The sequence below is a fragment of the Cervus elaphus genome, chromosome 5, assembly GCF_910594005.1.
Source record: "Cervus elaphus chromosome 5, mCerEla1.1, whole genome shotgun sequence".
Taxonomy (NCBI): Eukaryota; Metazoa; Chordata; class Mammalia; order Artiodactyla; family Cervidae; genus Cervus; species Cervus elaphus.
This window is the reverse complement of record NC_057819.1, coordinates 14,476,905-14,497,018: the sequence shown is the minus strand read 5'-3', so window position 1 is coordinate 14,497,018 and position 20,114 is coordinate 14,476,905. Positions and strand designations below refer to the sequence as shown.

The following is a 20,114-nucleotide window of genomic DNA, read 5'->3' as shown; positions in this document are numbered from 1 at the left end:
CAGTTATGATCTGAACATATTTTTCCGTATTGTCAAACTCTGAGTCCTGACTGGGAAATACAGACATGTTTTAGGGCCTCCAAAGGTAATCCACTGTAACCAGAATAAAATCAAAGTTTTGTTCCTGGCCTGCAGGCCTCACCTGTCCCCAACCTTACCTGCCTCCATTCTCCCTTTAACCAAGCCCCTTCAATTGCCCTGGTTTTTTCGTTTTTCAAAGATGCCAGCTTGTTCCTGTCTCATGGCCTTTGTGCTTGCTGTTCCCTCTCCCCAGAATGCTTTTCCTTCTGGCTAGCTCCCTCAGGTCAAATGTCACCTCCTCCTAGAGGTCATCTCTTCTCACCTTCCTGACCCAAAATATCATTGCCCTGTTCAACTATCTTCATAACATTCATCAGTTATTTACATGCTTGCTTATTTATTTATGCTATGTCTCCCATTAGAATGTAAATGCCACAAAAGTAAGGATCCGTCTGCCTAGTTTGCCCTTCCACCTCCACATGTAGAACGCTGCCTGGAACAGAGCTACACTAAACAAGTAAAACATCAGTGGGTCTCTCTCTTTACCTCTTTCTATATATCCTTTGCTCCTTCCTGACCTCTCACTCTAGAGAAGAAATAAAAGCCAGAGACTTTACATGAATAGGTTTAGCTTCCTTAAATATTTTCTTGGCCCAGAACAAAAGATGATATCTGGCTTAGTTCAGGGCACCATAATTGGCTGTTGAGTGATTTCTTGATTCTGACCAGCCTTCTTCAGGGGACAGTACCGGTGTTACCAGGGCTGCTGATTGGAAACAATTCACCACAGAAGCCTTTTTTCTTTTTGGAAAATCAGCCAAAAACAAAACGAAACAAAACTGGTCAGTAGCACCATCTCCATATATGAAGGAAAGTTTATCCCGTAATTGTATTCATCTCACATGCTAGCAAAGTAATGCTCAAAATTCTTCAAGCTAGGCTTCAGCAGTACGTGAACTGAGAACTTCCAGATGTTCAAGCTGCATTTAGAAAAGGCAGAGGAACCAGAGATCAAATTGCCAACTGTTGGATCACAGGAAAAGCAAGAGAGTTCCAGAAAAACATCTACTTCTGCTTCATGCTAAAGCCTTTGACTGTGTGGATCACAACAAACTGGAAAATTCTTAAAGAGATGGAAATACCAGAATACCTTACCTGCCTCCTGAGAAATATGTATACTGGTCAAGAAGCAATAGTTAGAACCGAACATGGAACAACAGACTGGCTCCAAATTGGGAAAAGCGTATGTCAAGACTGCACGCTGTCACTCTGCTTATTTAACTTATATGCAGAGTACATCATGTGAAATGGCAGGCTAGATGAAGCACAAGCTGGAATCAAGATTGCTGAGAGAAATATCAATAACCTCAGATATGCATATGACACCACCCCTAAGGTAGAAAGAGGAACTAAAGAGCCTCTTGATGAAAATGAAAAAGGAGAGTGAAAAAGCTGGCTTAAAACTCAACATTCAGAAAACTAAGATCACGGCATCCAGTCCCATCACTTCATGGCAAATAGATACAGAAACAATGAATGAACAGTGAGAGACTTTATTTTCTGGGGCTCCAAAATCACTGCAGATGGTGACTGCAGCCATGAAATTCAAAGATGCTTGCTCCTTGGAAGAAAAGCTATGACAAACCTAGACAGCGTATTAAAATGCAGAGACATGACTTTGCTGACAAAGATCCGTCTAGTCAAAGCTATGGTTTTTCCAGCAGTCACGTATGGATGTGAGAGTTGGACCATAAAGAAAGTTGAGCGCTTTAGAATTGATACTTTTGAACTGTGGTGTTGGAGAAGACTCTTGGGAGTCCCTTGGACTGCAAGGAGATCCAACCAGTCCATCCTAAAGGAAATCAGTCCTGAATATTCATTGGAAGGACTGATGTTGAAGCTGAAGTACCAATACTTTGGCCACCCTATATGAAGAACTGACTCATTGGAAAAGACCGTGATGCTTGAAAAGACTGAAGGCAGGAGAAGGGGATGACAGAGGAAGAGATGGCTGGATGGCATCACTGACTCAATAGGCATGAGTTTGAGCAAGCTCCAGGAGTTGGTGATGAACAAGGAAGCCTGGCGTGCTGCAGTCCATGGGGTCACAAAGAGTCTTGACACAACTGAGGGACTGAACTGAACATATCCTGTAAATTCATTTCAAGAACCTGCACTCTTGCCTTAATGCCCCCTCCCCCTACAATGATTCCTCATCACCTACAAATCCTTGGGGAAAATAAAATACATAATCCCAAGTTTCAGGGCTTCCCTCGTGGTCCAGTGGCTAAGACTCTGTCCTCCCAATGCAGGGGGCCCAGGTTCCATCCGTGGTCAGGGAACTAGATGCCATATACTGCTGCAACTAGGAGCCTGCGAGCCACAAAGAAGATAGAAGATCCTGCATGCCGCAACTAAGACCCGGCACAGTCAAACAAATTATTGTAAAAAAAAAAAAAAATCCCAAGTTTCTATCCACACATTTGCCACAGCCTCCTAAATCAAATACCCAAGATTCCACTTTCAGATGCTTGCTTTCGAAGGGGCTTCAGGTTCTGTGTTGGAAGCAGGCCATACATAACTATTCCAATACCGAATTCTGGAATAAAACGATTGCATGTGGGATGCTTCTGAAATGACTGATTGAAATGGCTTTTTTACCCTCTGCTTCATACATCGCACTCCATTTCTAAGAACGATTTCACCAAGAGTTTTCAATGTATGGGAGATTTTAAGTTGCACCCCCAGGCCGTTACATGATTGCACGGAAATGCACGCAAGAGAGCATCTCCTGCATCACTTGCATTGGAAGCAGGCAGGTGCACTTCGAATACAATGCCGTGGGCGTTTTTCATTCCTGCAACCAACATTTAGCGCGAAACGCCCTAGGACTGCAAGGGCAGATTACACAGACCACAGTGGGGCTGGCGGGGGCGGGGGGTAATAACGTTCTCTTTTTACCTGCACAGACGATTCAGCAATCACAGCGGCATCATTCACGTCCTTCCAAGCCAATCATTCGCGAGGCCCGGAGAGCACCTGACTTCCGAGTGCTTCCGGCCTCTCCTCAGGTTTTTCTCTCAGGTCGCTAGGTCCGGCGCTAAGACCCGGGCATAGCTCATGATTGCCCACCCCCTCCCGAGATTTAGCCAATAAGAAGCCGTCGCTCTGTAGGGGACCAATGAGGAGGAGGCTGAATGAGGCCCGGCGGGTGACGCGAGGGGTGCGGAGGCGGTGCGTGGGGCGGGGTCACGTGGGGAGGTGAGAGGTGGCTGACGGGAGCTGGCTGGGCTGAGGGCCGCCGGGCCGGCGCCCGCCGCGAGCCATGGGGCTGCCGGCCGCGTAGGGGCCATGCCGCCGGGGCCCCACGCCTGCCCCGCTCCGCGCCGGGATGGTGAACCTGGCGGCTATGGTGTGGCGCCGGCTTTTGCGGAAGAGGTGGGTGCTCGCCCTGGTCTTCGGGCTCTCGCTGGTCTACTTCCTCACCAGCACCTTCAAGCAGGTCAGTGCTGCACCGGCTGCCCGGGTGAGGGAAGCTGCCTCTGCAGCCGCGCTGCCCGAGTGTCCGGCGTGCCGGGGCGGAGACGGGAGAAGGAACCTGCCCCTTTGGTTGGGACAGAGCTGGGACTCGAGCCCGCCATGGTGGGCCTTTAACGCTGTTCTTTTCACCCTTAGGGCTTCCTACCTGCCGGGCTCGGGGCTTCCCAGCTGCCGGGCCCAGGGCTGAGCGGGGGCTGGCGTTTCTCCCTTCCTCCTCGCGGCGGTTCTGGGGGGATTTGGGTAGTGTCCACGTGTTATAGCGGGGGAGCCTGGAGACTGGGAAAGGTGGAGATTCCTGGGCGTAAGTAGCCAGGCTGCGAGGCCAGCGCCGGTGTGCCTGGTTTATTTGATTTCGGGGCTCAGTGGTCGCCAGGGAAACACTTCAGGACTCCCGCGGTTCCCTTCCTATACAAAACAGGGTTGGGTGGAATTTTCTTTTCACCTTCCCACCCCCTGAGTTTTTTTTTCTCTGTGCGAATTTCTGACAGAAAAGGCAGAGAGCTTTGTTGGGAAATGTTACCCAGAGCACGGGGCAGGGCGTTTAGAAATTTGGTGGGAGCGTTTGGGTTTTTCCAACGGATGAACCTGCTTCAGAGGGTACCCGGGACAACCCTGCTTTATGCTGTTGCTCTGATGGGAGTTTAAAAAATCTCTACTTTTCATTCTCAAGGGTCAAGTTCCTAAATAGAATGTATCAGTGAATAGAAAATTACTTAAACAAAGGAGGGAATATATGTATACTTACGGCTGATTCACGTTGTTGGATGGCAGAAACTAGCACAGTATTGTAAAGCAGTTATTTTCTGAGTTAAAAAAAATAATAAACGAGATGGTCACCCTAGTTTTAGCAGGTTGGTGGGGGAGCTGTAAAAAAGGACTTTAGAGAACTGTTTCCCATCTTTCACCTGTGTTGTAAACTCCCTCTGGTGACTAGGTTGTGTGGGTGACATTCCTGTGAACTCAGTGCTTCTTGGACGTGTGTTTTCACAACTTCACAGACACCTTCTCGTGGTCACATGCTGTCCCCTGTCTGTCCTGCGGGTGCTATGGTGAGCAGGGACTCAGCCCCCTGCCTCCCTCCCACCTGCTGTTGCTCACTGCTAGCACTGTTGGTTTCAATACCAACTGTATGCTGTTGGCTATCCTGATTTCTATCTCCAGCCTCGACTGATTCAGAAACCCCCAGGTTGTTCTGTCCAGTTGCCTGCTTGAGTCCCTTTTGAATGTATTGTCAGCTCCTCTTACTTGTCCAAAACCGAACTCCTGATTCTCCAGCACCCACACTTCTCTCCAGTCTTCACAGGCTCACTAGTTACCGTTCCTCAGGTGGTCCGGCCACAAACACTTTCTGCTTTACTTTATCTCACTCCTCGACTGCGAAACATTTCCTCTGCCTCCGCAGCAGATCCCGAATCTGTTCTCTCCCAATTGTCACCGCAGCCACCCCAGGGCAGCCTGCCCACAGGTCTCTGCTTTCTTTCTTGTCCTATAGTCTGTTCTCTACCAGCAGGAGGGGGTGATCATCTGAATAAAAAAAAGATATAATTCTTTGGGTTCCTGTTGCATTTAGGTAAAACTCCAGGCTCACGTTCTAGGATCTCTCCATGGTGAGTCTTGTTGCTGTTGTTAATTCAGGTGAGGCTTACTGTTACTGCCCCGGGCCACACCGGGTGACACGGTTTCAGTGACTTCACTTTCTTGTCCATAGTCGTACTTTATTTTTTTTTTTTGTGGTAGAAATAGCTTACTGAGTATTTCTGGATCATTTACTTGTTTATCTGTCTGCTCTCACTCTCCCTTCTAGAGCATCATTTTTTGGAGAACAGGGACTTTGTGTTGTTCATAGAATCCCAGTCTCTAGAATACTGCCGGGCACTATCGTGGTTATTCAGATATTGGTTGAACAATCAAATCTTTATAATTGGGTGGCTTCCTTTCTTCCCAGTTAGGCACACTCCTACTGATTTTTCCTTTCTTGACTGAGATGCTGTCTACTCTGTTACTTTCCCTACAATCTCCTTTTTTGAGGGGTGGGTGTGGATGGGCACACCATGAGGCTTGTGGGATCTTAGTTCCCTGACCAGGGTTTGAACCCAGGCCCTTGGGTGAAAATGCAAAGTCCTAACCTCTGGACTACCAGGGAATTCTCTACAACTACCTTTTACTCTGGTGTACCTAGTTTTTTTTTTTTTCTTTTCTTTTTTTAATTTAACTTTTGATCTATGGCCACAATCATAGGGGTATGTTTGGGTGAGGGGGCCGGGAATGATTGTGATTCCTTAAAACTGTTCACAACTGTTTTCGTTTTGTAGATTTTTTGGATCTAATTACCCCATGGCCTAAAAAACATGTTAGCCATGATCTCTCTATTTCTGCCCATTAAGCCCCTGGCAACCACTAGTCAACTTTCTGTCTCCATGGATTCACTTATTCTGAACATTTCATATAAATGGATTCGTACTGTGTGTCTTCTGTGTCTGGCTTCTTTCACTTAAAGGCCTGTGTTTTCAAGGCTCATCCATCTTGTAGCATGTATTAGTAGTTTATGTCTGAATAATACTCTGTTGTAGACATCTACCACATTTTGTTTGATGGAGACTTGCCTTGTTTCTGAAAATAGTGAAAGTAGTGAAAGTGTTAGTTGCTTAGTTGCGACTCTTTGCCACCCCATGAATTGTAGCATGCCAGGATCCTCTGTCCATGGAATTCTCAGGGCAGGAATACTGACTTGTTTCTACTTTTTGACTATTTGCCATGAACACTGGTGTACAAGGTTTTGTTTGGAAATAGGTTTTCAGTTCTCTTGGATATGGTCCTAGGAGTGGAATTGATGGGTCCCTTGGTAACTCTGTTTAACTCTTTGAGGAACTGCCAGGCTGTTTTCCAAAGTGGCCATACCATTTGCAGTGAACTTTTAATAAACTACACTTGTCAAGTTTTTGATGTACTATCAAAGGTTATCCATAATTATTTGGAAAAACCACTAAAATATTCTATTTCCAACTACAGATCTGTATGAGATAGATTTTCTTCATAAGCTTTAACCCGAACAATGTATTGCAATAGATTGGATGCAGAGGGAGTTGTGAGAATCCAGCTGTTTTCCATTGAGCCAGGCATTAAAAACATTTGCAGAAATGTAAAAACATTTTCTCATCTCAATAAATACATATTTTTGTTTTGAAAAATGTTCTTTTCCCGCACGCACATGAAAAACTGTTGATGGGTAATGGGCTCATTATTGTTATTTTTAAACAAATAGCTTATTTAAAATGTTTTAAGAAGTTATGTTTTAGTTTCTAATATGATAACGATCAATAGCCATAACCCTCAGTGACCCACATATTGAAGTCCTGAATAATTTTTAAGAGTATAAAGGGTCCGTGGACTTTTGTGAGATGAACATCATCCCAATCTGACTGATGCTCTTACACACGTGTGAGTTTGCTTGCCGGTTCTGTTTTCTGCTGCTGTTTTGGTCTTCGGTACTCTTGAGATCAGTGGCTTGAGGCGAGTGGGCTCTGTTTTGCCTACCCTCAGGCTCTATCTGTAACAGAGCTGTGCTATCTACTGGACAGGAAGGCGGGGTGGGAGTGGTTAGAATTAATTGAGAGGAGACTGGAAAACTCCAAAGCTTCATATGATCCTTAGCTCTGCTTCAGTGAGACTGAACTCTTGGAGCAGATGCAGCCACTTTTTGCCTAGAGAATAGTTGATTATTCTCTACAGCTTTGAATTCCTCTTTTCTTTGGTTTTCTTGTTAATTAATGCTCTGGGGGATAGTTTAAATTGTAGGTATGGGAACACGAGAGAAATGAGTGACCTTGGTGGGGATGCCATTGGGGGAGAGGGCTGGGTGCCAGGTGACTTGGGCACACTGATTTAACAAATGTTTTAGTGAAAACCAGCTGCACTAGGCAATGTCTGCTAGATAATGGTGATACAGTGGGGGGCAAAGCAGATGTAATCTGACTCTCCAAGAGCCTGTATTCTGTAGGGGGTGAGGGGTAGAAATGGCAAATGAGCAGGATTATTTCACATAACAATTTGTAATATAAAGAAAACAAAACAAGGTACTATGATAGAGCAGCAAGGTGGGCCTAACTCTTTGGGGCATTTGAGCTGAGATTAAAGAAATCCCAGTCTTGGAGTCAGAAGGGTCCTTAGAGGTCCTCTCATGCTGTTCTCATAGTTGTTCAAGTAGTGCAGTTCTGAAAGTGTCAGGGCTATTGGTATAACTACTTGAGAATACATGAACATCATCATCTTTAAAGTAATTAAGTATGTAAATTGGTTTCAAGTTAGACACTGTCTAAAGTGTAATAAATCATGAGAGAGTTGTTCATTTGTGTTTTTGTTCTGTTTTTCACTGATCACCAAAGTACATATACCTTTCAGAGTTTGTAAAGTGCTGCACAGGTTAGACAAGGAAAACAGTTATCTTTAATCTCAGCCACCAGAGGGATTCACTGATGATATTTGGGCATATTTTCTTTCTTCATTTTCATATTTTAAACATATAATTGGGGCATTCTCTTTTTTCATTTAACATGTATGCATTTTCCCATCTTTAAAAGCTCTAAGTATAAATTTTTATAACTAAAATTTTCCATGATCAGGTTATATTTATTAGTCATTCCCCAAATATTGGACATTTGGGATTCCCTCTGGCCTTTATCTCCCTTTTTTTTTCTTTTACTTTTGAGAATCATAAGCGAGTCTTTTAATGACAATGCCTTATGCTTAGGTGCCTTACTGCTTACATGAGACACGTATCTCATTTGACCCTTAGGCTAACTCCTGAAAAATAGGACAGTTATTAATACGTGTGCCCATGTGCTCTGTCACTCAGTTGTGGCTGATTCTTTACTGCCCCATGGACTGTAGCCCTCCAGGCTCCTTTGTCCATGGAATTTTCCAGGCAAGAATATTGGAGCAGATTGCCATTTCCTACTCCAGGGGACCTTCCCAACCCAGGGGTCAAAACTCATGTCTTTTGTGTCTCCTGCATTGGAAGGTGGATTCTTTACCTCTGCGCCACCTGGGAAGCCCCAGTTATCAATATAGCCCCTTTTAAATCAGAGATTAAGTAATATATGTTAGTAATAAAACATTTCTATAGTTGCTTGTAGTTTATGAAAATTCGGGAGGTGCTTTGAAAATAGAGAACCCAGCTACCTTTGTTTCTGTATCCTTAACGCATTGTAAGAACTTGGTGGCTTTGGATGGATCTGAAATGAGAAAATACAAACATACTGGGAGAGGATGTTTAAAATTGAGACAGCCTGTTAGGGTAGGTGGACCAGTTGGGGAAAGGTGTAATGCTGCTTGTTCAGTGAAGGAACCCCTTCAGTGCCCCTTCACCACGTCTTTGGAAAAACAACCATGTGCTAATTCATTACATTTGTCGTTATGTCTTACACTCTGTCTTGTACAGTCTTTTCTGGTTGTACAACTCTGACCCAGTCCTTTTGGCAAGGTCGTGAATATTCAGGTTTGAAAACAATCTCAAATGCTGGGAGCATTGCCTTCCTGTTTACCAGGATCATAGTAATGTGGAAGAGGTCTTTCTGGAATGCCCTTGTCCACGAACGCTTGTTTTCTTTCAGGAGGAATAACAGGAAAGTTTGAGAGTAATTTGAAGAGCACTTTCAACCTTGCTATACTGTAAATCCAGTTTACTGTACTTTGACCAGCCTCTTAAGTCTTTATGGCTATTAATTTATCTAGGGTAGCATTTGAAGTGCAGTTTAGCTTGCACATAGCTTGGTTACCTCATTAACTGATACAGCCCCAGCAGAGCAGAGGAGCATGAATTAACAGGTGGTTAAGCAGTGTGCACCTAAGTGATTTGTCCATATTCCCAAGGCTTCTGCATTTAACTCCCATTCTTCCCCCAACCAAGTAATACTGATGTTTTTGTATAACCCATCTTGTTCATGCTGATGCTAGTTCAAAAGAAACAAAAGAGAGGGGAAAGTGAAAGTCGCTCAGTCATATCCGACTCTTTGTGACTCCATGTACTATACAGTCCATGGAATTCTCCAGGCTGGCATACTGGAGTGGGTAGCTGTTCCCTTCTCCAGGGAATCTTCCCAACCCAGGGATTGAACCTAGTTCTCCCACATTGCAGGTGGATTCTTTACCAGCTGAGCCACCAGGGAAGCCCAAGTATACTGGAGTTTTAGCCTATCCCTTCTCCAGGGGATCTTCCCAACCCAGGAATTGAACCAGGGTCTCCTGCATTGCAGGTGGATTCTTTACCAGCTCGGCTACCAGGGAATCCCAAAAGAAAGGGGGCAGAATAGAAATTAAAGCCACCTGGTAGGACTCTCTAACCTTTAGTAAATTAAGGAACAAAATTCAGTACTGGTGTGGCACAGTGTTATTTAAATGCTGGTAATGTTATAAGTGGCATATATAACTTTTGGAAAATTACCTCGCACTGTGTGAAGAGCTGACTTATTGGAAAAGACCCTGTTGGTGGGAACGATTGAAGGCAAGAGAAGAAGGGGGTGACAGAGGATGAGATAGTTGGATGGCATCACCGACACAGTGGACGTGAGGTTGAGTAGGTTCCAGGAGTTGGTGATGAACTGGAAGCCTGGTGTCCATGGGGTCACAAAGAGTCAGACACAACTGAGTGACTGAACTGAATTATAGCATTGACTCCACTTCTAATAATAATTCCTACCACAAATGATGCAAGAGAATAAGCGAAAGGTCTCCCATTTTTATTGCAGTGCTGTTTATGATAACAGAAACCTGGGGCAGGCTGAAACATTGATCTGTAGAGGATGTGTTTACTAAATTACAGCACATCAACATGATGGATTATTATATAGCCTTGAAAATGATTATCAAGATAATGTAGGTACTTGAATCATTTACCATCCAATTAGTGTCAAGAGGAGCTGAATGTGAAGCATCCTAATTTGTAGTATAAATGCTGGGGTCAAAGGCTAGAAGTTAATATGCAGAAATAGCTACAGCTTTATTTAAGTAATGGGATTGTGGGGTATTTATGTCTTTCAGATTGGTAATCATGGTTATTTTAAAATAATAAACTTAATTTGGAATAATTATGGGTTTACAGAGAAGTTTCAAGGGTAGAGTTCCTGTAGATTCTGCACTAGTGTCTCCTCTTGTTAATGATAATCATGTTTTTAATAACTTTTATCATTTTATTTTAAATTCAAAATGAAACTTTTCCAAAGATGAAAGATGGTAATAATCACCCATCCTTTCCATGTTAATGGTCTGTAGTGTATCTTTCCATGCCTTTATCTCAGCTCTTAACAAACCTGTATGTATACATTAATAGAGTTATTATTGTAATACAACATGTGGTAATATGCATATTATTCTGTAACTTGTTTTTTAGCTTAATATACTAAGGACATCCACCAGTGATCTGCAGCCCTGTTTATTAATATCATCTAAGTGCTTTGAAAAAATAATGATTCCCAGGTCCCACCCACAGAGCTTTTTACTCAGTCTGGAGTTGGACTCAGGAATCAGAATTTTAAGTGTCTTATATAATCTAACATTCTAGTCATGTTTAAGGACTCCTGCTGTAGGTAAATACACATCAGTCATGTCTTTTTTTTTTTTCTTTCTTTTTTGGTAATAGCCATAGCTATCCATGTTTATTCAATCATTTCTTTGTGGTTGGGGTTCCTGGTTTTTTTTTTCTATCACATAAACAGTCCTATAGTGGACATCCTAGTACACCCTTACACATTGGTACTTTCTAGAGGCTAGGTTTCAAAAATGTGTTTGCTGTGCCAAAGTATATGTGGATGTGCATGTTGCAAATATTAAATAACTCTTCCCAGAAAATAACTCTTTTCAGTTGTCTTAAAGTATAACCTCTATCATCAACTTTCAAGGTTAGTCCCTTTTGCTCAATGACACATGACAGGTCATTCTTAATGGCAAAAGCCACAGAGCTCTATTAAAATGGTAGAATGGTTAAATTATCCTCTGTCCATGGGACTTCCCTGGCAAGAATACTGGAGTGGGTTGCCGTTCCCTTCTCCAGGGAATCTTCAGGGATTGAACTCAGGGATTGAACCCTGTGTTGCAGGCAGATTCTTCACCACTCAGCCACCAGGGACCCATATAATAGATGGGTTGAGTAATTCAGAAGATGGCTGTCTCCTGAATCAAGATGGCATGGTCTGTGTTTTGGCACTCGGGCACCTTACTTAGTCTGTCTTAAGAGTATAATAAGACAGTTTGGAAAGTCTAACTGCGACGCGGGGGCTAGGAGAAAAGGTCTAAACTCTTGCCTCTAGAGAAGCTCCTCACTTTGCATGTCTAGGTAAAGGCTGTCTGACGTGGGTGTCCTTTGTAAAGAAAGATACATTCTAAGGGTCACATTGTTTGCTTGCTAAGTTGCTTCAGTCATGTTTAGTCTTTACAACCCAATGGACTGTAGCCCACCAGGTTCCTCTGTTCATGGGATTCTCCAGGCAAGAATACTGGAGCGGGTTGCCGTGCACTCCTCCAGGGGATCTTCCTGACCCAGGGATCAAATCTTATGTCTGCTGCATTGGCAGGCAGGTTGTTTACCACTGGTGCCACCTGGGAAGCCCCAAGGGTCATACACTCAGTATTTTTTCATAGAAAAAATTTGCAAGTTTCCATGCTTCTTGCACCTAAAATCAAGCTCTTAATTCAGTGTTCCCATTAGTTTACCACTGTACTCCTCACTGCAAATTAAAGTAACCTTGTTACCTGTGATGTGTTCCAGTATTGTCTGAAATGAAAAGTTGGAAAGTTTCTTTGACGTTTCCTCTTTTATTTTAAAAATGTATTCAGATTTTACATTCTACTCCACAATGTAAATGTTTACTTTGACATAAAAAAATGTCCTAAATGATTTGCCATCAGAAAGTTCAAAACTCTTTCCCTTCAAATTTTTTGAAGAAACTAATGCTTTTGTACACATTTATAATGTGTACTTAATCCAGGGGCATTTATGTAAGTTTTGAAGCATAGCTCTAATTTATTACTTCTTCCTAAGGGTTTATTTTGCATTTTTTTTTTTTTCATTTTTTTTAAAATGACTTTGGCCCAGACTTTTCTTACACCAAGTGAGGTTTTCTGTTGTGCAAGCTTTTTTATATTGTTTCTGTCCTGTTACTGTAGTTTATATGAAAAATTGGTGAACATGCAAGAAACGATAGCTGAACCTTCTCATTTATGGTCTCTTTGTAGGAGGAGAGGGCAGTGAGAGATCGGAATCTCCTCCAGGTCCAAGACCACGATCAACCCATCCCGTGGAAAGTACAGTTTAATTTGGGCAATAGTAGTCGGCCTAGCAACCAGTGCCGGAACTCCATTCAGGGGAAACACCTCATCACAGACGAACTGGGTAAGGCTGGCTCCCTTCCTCTCCTGCAGACTGGTGCCGCTTTTCCTTAATGTCGACTATCCAAACAGTGGTCAGAATTCCTCAGTTGTTTTGTGGGGTTTTTTTTCCTTTTTCAGCTGGTGGTTCGCAAATAATCTGGTTTGTTTGGCAAGAGTAAATTTTGCTCTTAGAGGGTCTCAGAACAAATGAATTATGAACCTAACAATAACTGAAATTGAAAACAGTAACCCTGAATTAGTCTTCATTGACACATGATGAAGCTCAACAAAATGAAGACAGGTACTGTCTTTAAAATGAGACTACAGTGCATGTGTGTGTGTGTGTGTTTAAAGTTTGCAACCTCAGTAAAATTACTAAGGAAAAAAAATTTTTTCCTAAAAGATCTCAAAGGTGTCAGAGCATAGGAGGTTATTTGGGATTAAAGGAAAGAATCAGGAAAACTAAGCAGTGCTGAGCTCTGTTTTTAAGATGACATTGAAAAAGCAGATTAAGTTGCAAATAACATTTGTTTTGTTTTAATGGAGTAAAGTTCAGTTAAGGGAAGTTACTTCTACAGTATGACCCAGCTAGTCAGGCAGGGGTAGACCTAGGACTAGGACCAGGACTGAAGTTGGAATTCAGTGCTTTTTTCTTATAGTTTGTATGATACCCGGTGAGAAAGCTTGAAATCTTATGCCTTGACTTTATTATTTAATATAAGGTTATAAATGACAGTTTGTCTTTTCCTTTGGTCATAGCTGGCAAAAGAATGATTTCCCTCTGATTAATTCAAATGAGACAAAGACTCAGATTTCTTAAATAAAAAGTGCCAAGAACTAATCAATAAAAATCTAAGAACGATATGTTTTATATTACCTCCATGAATACACGAGAGGAGATAAACAGTGTAATAAAGAAAACTTGCAGGAAATTTTTGCGTTTTAGTGAGCAGATGCCACCAACACGAGTGTTGCCAGTTATACCTTATTCAGTAAGACAACCAATAGAGTTAGAAACTTTGCAAAGGTTATAAGTTGGTTTCTCAGTCAGGAGCAGCACACTCTGAGATTGTGATCTCACAGGACTCGTTGTTGGAAATAATGTTTGCAAGAGTGCATTTCTCTAGGTGCAAAAGGAAAAATCTTGATGGGCTTTCTTTCACCAGAAATTAGAAAGATCTGGTTTCAAAGCTCAATATTGACAGATTGTACTGGGGAAAAATAGAAGACCCGAGATGCCAACACTTACAACATGGAAAAGAGAAAAGGCAGAAAGATCATTTCAACGAGGGTAATATTTTACATCTTTCTGACAGATTACATGATAAGATGCTCTGTATTTATCATTTGGGGCAGAATTTTAAGGAACATGCTGACTTATTTGGATTTTTAATTTGTAATTCCTCTGAAGATGATGAGTAAGAATAGTTAGGAAGAATCCCAGAAACATTTATTGTGGCATTAGGATCATCCTCTCTTATTTTCGAAGACAAAACTGCATAGTTAAAACTACCACAGCAGCGACAAGAAGCACCAGCACCCGGATAAGTGGAATCTGCTTCTCACAGGCCTCAGTTTCCCTAGTATGAAGTGAGGGCCCTTCTCGCCTCTTCCATTGTTATTTTACTAGTGCCTTCTGCTTTTGCACAGACTTTGTTTTCCAGAATGGTTTCTGAAAACAACCTCTTGCTTCACAAGGTCTCATTCTCTGAGGATTGTGAAGCTGGGGCATTTGGAATGGAAGGATATGAGGAACAGCTGCTCTGCACCTGTGGGCCTGGGCCTGCACCTGGGAGTTTGCCCATGGGTCAGGTGGTGTCCTCATGGACTTACTCTTACATTTTTCTGTCCCACTCCCAGAAGGATGTAGAGAATTGTCTCTTTAGCAGCTATGAAAAATAAGCTAGCTTTTGTGAGGAGATTTCTTTTCTTAAAGTTGAATATGAATACATGAACTAAGTTGGAGGGGGTATATTTAGATGATGAGTGGAGGAAATTAGGATTTTTCTTCCTTGAGTCTTAGAGTACTGGCATTCCCTAATGCTGAGGGCTGATTGAATCCCTGTTCTGTATACTTAAAAACAGCCTAAATAATTTTCTAAAGGTTAGATGTGAAATGGCAAGTATATGAAAGGTATTTATAAAAAGTGTGTGAAGTTTTTTTTGTTTTGTTTTTTATCTAGGAGGATCTGATTTTCAGGAATGAACGCCTTGTTTTTTTCCTCTCTTCAGATTTTTGTTTCAAAAAAAATTTCAAACAAATTTAGTTGGAAAAAAAATTTCTCTAGGGATAGATGAAAAATTGGTTTGCATAGGTTAGAACAGAGAAACAAAGGCCATGTGATGATTAAATATGTGACTGCAGACTAAAAGGTCATTTAGGTAGATTAGGATGTGTGTAGCCTACTTATAAAATAGGAGTCTGTGTTTCCTATAAACTGTTGCATGCAGGTAGCAAGCTCTGATTAGACACTGTCTGACTCCAAACTCGGTGGTCTTTAGGATGCTCCTGACTCCAGACTCCTGCCTGGGTCTGTGTTCTTGGGGAGCAGGCCTTTCACTGCTGCCTCGTGATCGCCCCCGGTGGACAGGCAGGGGACTGCCAGGTTTACTCAGGCTCGTCTCTGACTTGCAGGTTACGTCTGTGAGAGGAGAGACCTGCTGGTGAATGGCTGCTGCAACGTCAACGCCCCTGGCACGAAGCAGCACTGCTGTGACGGCTGCCTGCCCAATGGCTGCTGTAGCGCCTACGAGTACTGTGTCTCCTGCTGCCTCCAGCCCAGCAAGGTGTGGGGAGTTGCTCCTTGGGCTGCACCTCCTTTAATTTTTCTGCTTGCATTTCACATTGAGCATTAGAATCTTTGTGTGGGATTCTTTGAAAATAGAAGAGAACCCTGTCTGGGTGTCAGAAATGGCTGCTGTGAGGTAGCCTTTGTCTGCAAGGGAAGGAGGTAGGTCTCTTTCCTCCAGCTGTGCTTTGGTAGGGTGGGCTGTTGTAGTCCCAGTCAGAAGTCTAAAGAATAGGACATCAGCCTCCTGCTCATGTAAGCCCCTCTTTCTCTCCCTCCCCTCCCTGCATCAGCAGTCTCTTAGTTTAGGAGAAGTTTCCAAGGTTACCTTGTGCTGCTGAGTTTGGAATTTATTATTTATTTTTTGAGTTTGGAATTTATTATAGGTACTAACTTTTGTTTCCATAGCAACTCCTCCTGGAGCGCTTCCTCAACCGGGCAGCTGTGGCATTCCAGAACCTCTTCATGGCAGTCGAAGATCACTTTGAATTGTGTTTGGCTAAATGCAGGACCTCATCCCAGGTCAGAAGCCATGATGCCTCTGGTGGCGGGGTGGGCCGGTAGGAATCAAAGTCTGGAAGAAAACTTGAAAATCCACTCTGGGGGCCCTTTGGTGGGGTGATAATGGTGAAGAGATTTAAATGGAACTTTGGGGGATTGGTTGTATAGTCATCCCTTGGTATCTGAGGATATTTGGTTCCAGGACCCCAAATTCCTAAATGCTCATATAAAATGGCATAATGTTTGCATATTACCTCCCTCCATCCTCCCGTATGCTTTAAAGCGTTTCTAGGAAAGAAACAAACAAAAAAAATAAAGTGTTTCTAGATTACTTATAATAACTAATACAGTATAAAGGCCATGTTTTGCTTTTTGGAACTTTGTGGAGTTTTTTTGAAATACTTTTGATCTGCGATTGATTGAACCCATGTATGCAGACCCTATGGATACAGAGGGCTGACTGTATTTAGAATGTCAACATGAGATTTATATGATTTAGGGATGTAAAATATTTATATTTATTCAAATCAAGGTCTGACTAACTTGCATCTTCCTTGTCTGATTAGCTTGTTTGCATTTTAAGTCCTACTAGTCAAATTCCTGAGAGAGGCTCTCTCCTCTGTCTTTGACTGAAATTTGACTAAGGCTTTCCAGCCACCACTCATTTAGAGTGGGTACTAAGTTACTCTGGGACAAAAATGTGGTTTATTTTAGGATTCAAGGGCATGGGGCAGGGGGGTGTTGAAAAATACACAGATAAATCTGTAGGTTGTTAAGCTTTCAGTATTTTCTAGCATGTTGTCATTAAATGCTTTGCTCTGTGGGCATTCAACATGGCACCAGCTGCTGAGAGTGTCTGAACCTTTTTGCCTGTTGACTCCCCGTCCTCTGCTCTCAGCCTTTGTGATCTGGTGGTGGTTGGAGCTCTCTCTGTAAAATCACCAGATTTTCGTTATACAAGCACACTTCCTTTGGCTTTCCTTCATGGTGCCTCCAAGATTGACCTGGCTCTATCTGAGATACATGACTCATTTGCCATTCTCTGGAACTCTTAAACCCTCTGCCAGATTTCTGTAGTCCTCCTCTGGGTTTTATGCTACTCTGTATGTCTCTGGTTTGCTCTTACGGCATCTAGCATTGTTGGGTAAATGTTTCAGGGATTATAATGAGTATTTGAAACATGAAGAAATTCCTAATGGCCTTGTTTTGCTGAAAGAGCTTTCCATTTGACTAGACTTTAAAGAAAATGTGGAGGAAGTTTGAACCCATGACTTTGATTCATACTCTCATTCAGAGAAATGGAAAGTAGAAAAAAGGCCAGGTGTTTTCTTTCCTTAACTGATAAAACCCAGGAGTTAATTCCAAACTTGAGTGAAGATACTGAACTTTCCGGCTTTGCTTTTTCATTGTAAAGAGAAAATTCCCAGTTGCCAGTTTTCCTTTATAACAGTGTCCCAAGAAACAGATTTGGCTGCATGACTATAAATTGGAATACTTACAATTTAGATGTTTAGGCTTGGTCTTAGACTAATTAATGAATTCTCAACTAGCCAGAAATTCAAGTTGCTTGTATGAAGACAAATTGCTGAAAAACTAGTCATCGAGGCTGATTATCTGTAGTCACAGCAGTGTGACTCCCCATTTGCTTGGCCAGATGTGGTCAAGCATTTGTGTGGTCATTTGTGTGGTACCGTGGTGTTTTGCTCATGTGCCAGCCCTTAGGTACACAAACCTTGATGGAAGCAGTTGGAAGTGCATCTCCTTCATCTCTGCAGGGTGCAGTGCCGGGGACGGAATTACTTTGAAGCACAGGGTCAAGTGCAAAACACCTGTTGGATCTTAATCTGACTTAAAATAATCTGAGGAAAGTTTATTGTCTCAAGTTGTCCCAGTCACAGCTGGGTTTTAAAAAACTTACTAGTGTGTGTAAAAGAAATGGTCCTGTGACGCTCTGTCCTTTCTCATGCCCTTCGTTGGCGTTCCGTGCTGAGCATCCGCCTTGCTTGCAGAGGGTGCCCTGGTGACGTTTTGGAGCTGGGCTCACCTGGGCTCCTGCAGGGAGCGTGTGCCGGCCGCCATCCCGCTCTCTCTCACAGCGCTCTTCTCTTCCGTTTTGCCAACAGAGCGTGCAGCACGAGAACACCTATAGGGATCCCATAGCAAAGTACTGCTACGGAGAGAGCCCTCCCGAGCTCTTCCCCGCGTGACGCTGCGGGAGACTCGGCCCTCTGGGAGGATGTGCTGCTGAAGAACTTGCAGCCTGAAGCTTTTCTCTGGTCTTCGAGAGAAGACTTGATCATGACCACTTCTTGTGTTGTGCTCTGTGGCCTCACTTGCCCCCGGGCTGACCAGATGGACTTGCTCCGTAAAGCAGTTGGAAACGCCAGCGGGTCGCATTCGAGAAAGACAGTAACGGCGGGTGACCTGGTGGAGGCGTCAGCGGTCTGGGCGCCTCGGCCCTGCGGCTGCTTGGGAACCTGTGGGCCCCCTTGTGTGTTCTCCCCGGGCCCTTCACTGTAAAGTTATTTATTGGACTTCTTTGGAGTGGTGGGAAAATTCTGTTTCCTGTAGGAAAATGTTTTGCCTTGATAGTTGAATATATTCAAGGAGATTGTTGTTCTTGTTGTTTTCTTGTGTTCTTGAGTTTCATGAGTGAAATCGTCCCTTCACCTACTAAAACTTTGGCCTCTTAAAACGTGCATGTTCTCTCAAGGTGGTTTATTTTTGATTTTGTTTTGACAGCATCTTCAGGAGTGCGCCCTGACGTCTAAAATTGTCTAGAAGCTCAGATGCTATTCCCTTCTCATCCTGTGCCAGCTTTCTGGCATCTGGCACTGTGTGCTCTCACGTTTTTTCCTAGTCTGTTTGGATGTGCTTGTTTACTGATGTACATGCATCGTTGTAACCAGAAATTCTACCCTGTGGTCCTGGAGGGTTTTGTAATTGTTTCCTACACCCTAGTTGAAATGACTGGTCTTCTCAGCCCTGGAACATCAGGAGTCTCAAGAAAGTCACCTGCGGGGAGGCCTCCTCCTCTCCTGACATGGGAACCCTGTGTTAAGGTGATTCCCAAGTGAAGATACATCTCACAACTGACTGTAAGTGGCCGTCCTTCATTACTTTCAGCTTCGGGAGGTGTAACAGGTACAGACATTTGGTTTCTCTCTGATTTACGGAGAAGAACAACAAAACTCAAGTTTCGGTCACGGTGCTATAGGAGACATCTGCCGCCAGTGGATGCAGGACTCACAGGCGCTGGTCTGCTTGCTCAGGGCCTCCTGTGCTTCTGTTACAATAATAACCCTCTGGTCAATGCCAGCAGCACTTGGGGCTTAGATCAAGACGTCGTGCCTGTCGCATAACACAACTCTTTGCTCTCTGAAGTCATGCTATCACCCACAGTTCTTTTACAGAGCCCTTCACTAACCTCTGGATCCGTCAAGGTCTCCCTCGTTCTTTGTCGGTTGTTCAACTGCTGCCCTTGGAGCAGAGCACAGGTTTTACAGCCCGCTTTCAGCATTTTTATTTCAGTGGAGCTTTGCCTTCCTCTGTATCTCTGAAGTCTGCATGTTGGAATTTCCCTTAACTCTTTCGCATTATTTCTCACCCTTATCTTCCCAAGCTAGTTGTCCCCCTAAGTCCACTTTCTTAGAGGTAAACTATCTGGCAATTGTTTTTAAATGTTAGATCCCAAGAAATTTATTTAGTGTGCATTGGGCTCTTTGGCTTCTGTGTGTGTTCTGTGAAAGCGTGAGTACGTCTGCCTGTTTCATCATCTCACTGCTTTTGGTAACTCAGCCTGTCTCCTGGTGGTTGTCACTGATCAGCCTCTCCTTTGAGCTTATTTGAACCCTTGAACAATAACTCACAGTAGATTTACTGTGAAAACAGTTTATATCAAAG

The 20,114-nt window shown here is 43.2% G+C and overlaps 2 protein-coding genes across 20 annotated transcripts in view; one reads left to right on the top strand and one right to left on the bottom strand.

Annotated features, from left to right (window-relative positions):
• RNFT2 (ring finger protein, transmembrane 2) overlaps positions 1 to 3,136 on the bottom strand; it is a 64,151-nt gene extending 61,015 nt beyond the window's left edge. For 4 of the 5 annotated variants that reach the window (XM_043901744.1, XM_043901748.1, XM_043901747.1 and 1 more), the window contains exon 1: positions 2,983 to 3,136. The gene's annotated coding sequence lies outside the window, so the exon portion shown is untranslated. The remainder of the gene's footprint in view (positions 1 to 2,982) is intronic. The other variant, XM_043901749.1, reaches the window with a different exon arrangement.
• A 122-nt stretch (positions 3,137 to 3,258) lies between these two features.
• SPRING1 (SREBF pathway regulator in golgi 1) overlaps positions 3,259 to 20,114 on the top strand; it is a 186,546-nt gene continuing 169,690 nt past the window's right edge. For 9 of the 15 annotated variants that reach the window (XM_043901752.1, XM_043901758.1, XM_043901759.1 and 6 more), the window contains exons 1-4: positions 3,262 to 3,523; positions 12,787 to 12,943; positions 15,557 to 15,708; positions 16,119 to 16,232. In XM_043901752.1, the coding sequence (XP_043757687.1) occupies positions 3,413 to 3,523; positions 12,787 to 12,943; positions 15,557 to 15,708; positions 16,119 to 16,232 (534 nt within the window). In that variant the 5' untranslated portion in view covers positions 3,262 to 3,412. Of the gene's footprint in view, positions 3,524 to 12,786; positions 12,944 to 15,556; positions 15,709 to 16,118; positions 16,233 to 18,334; positions 18,828 to 20,114 lie in introns of those variants that run through there. The other 6 variants (XM_043901764.1, XM_043901763.1, XM_043901766.1 and 3 more) reach the window with 4 other exon arrangements.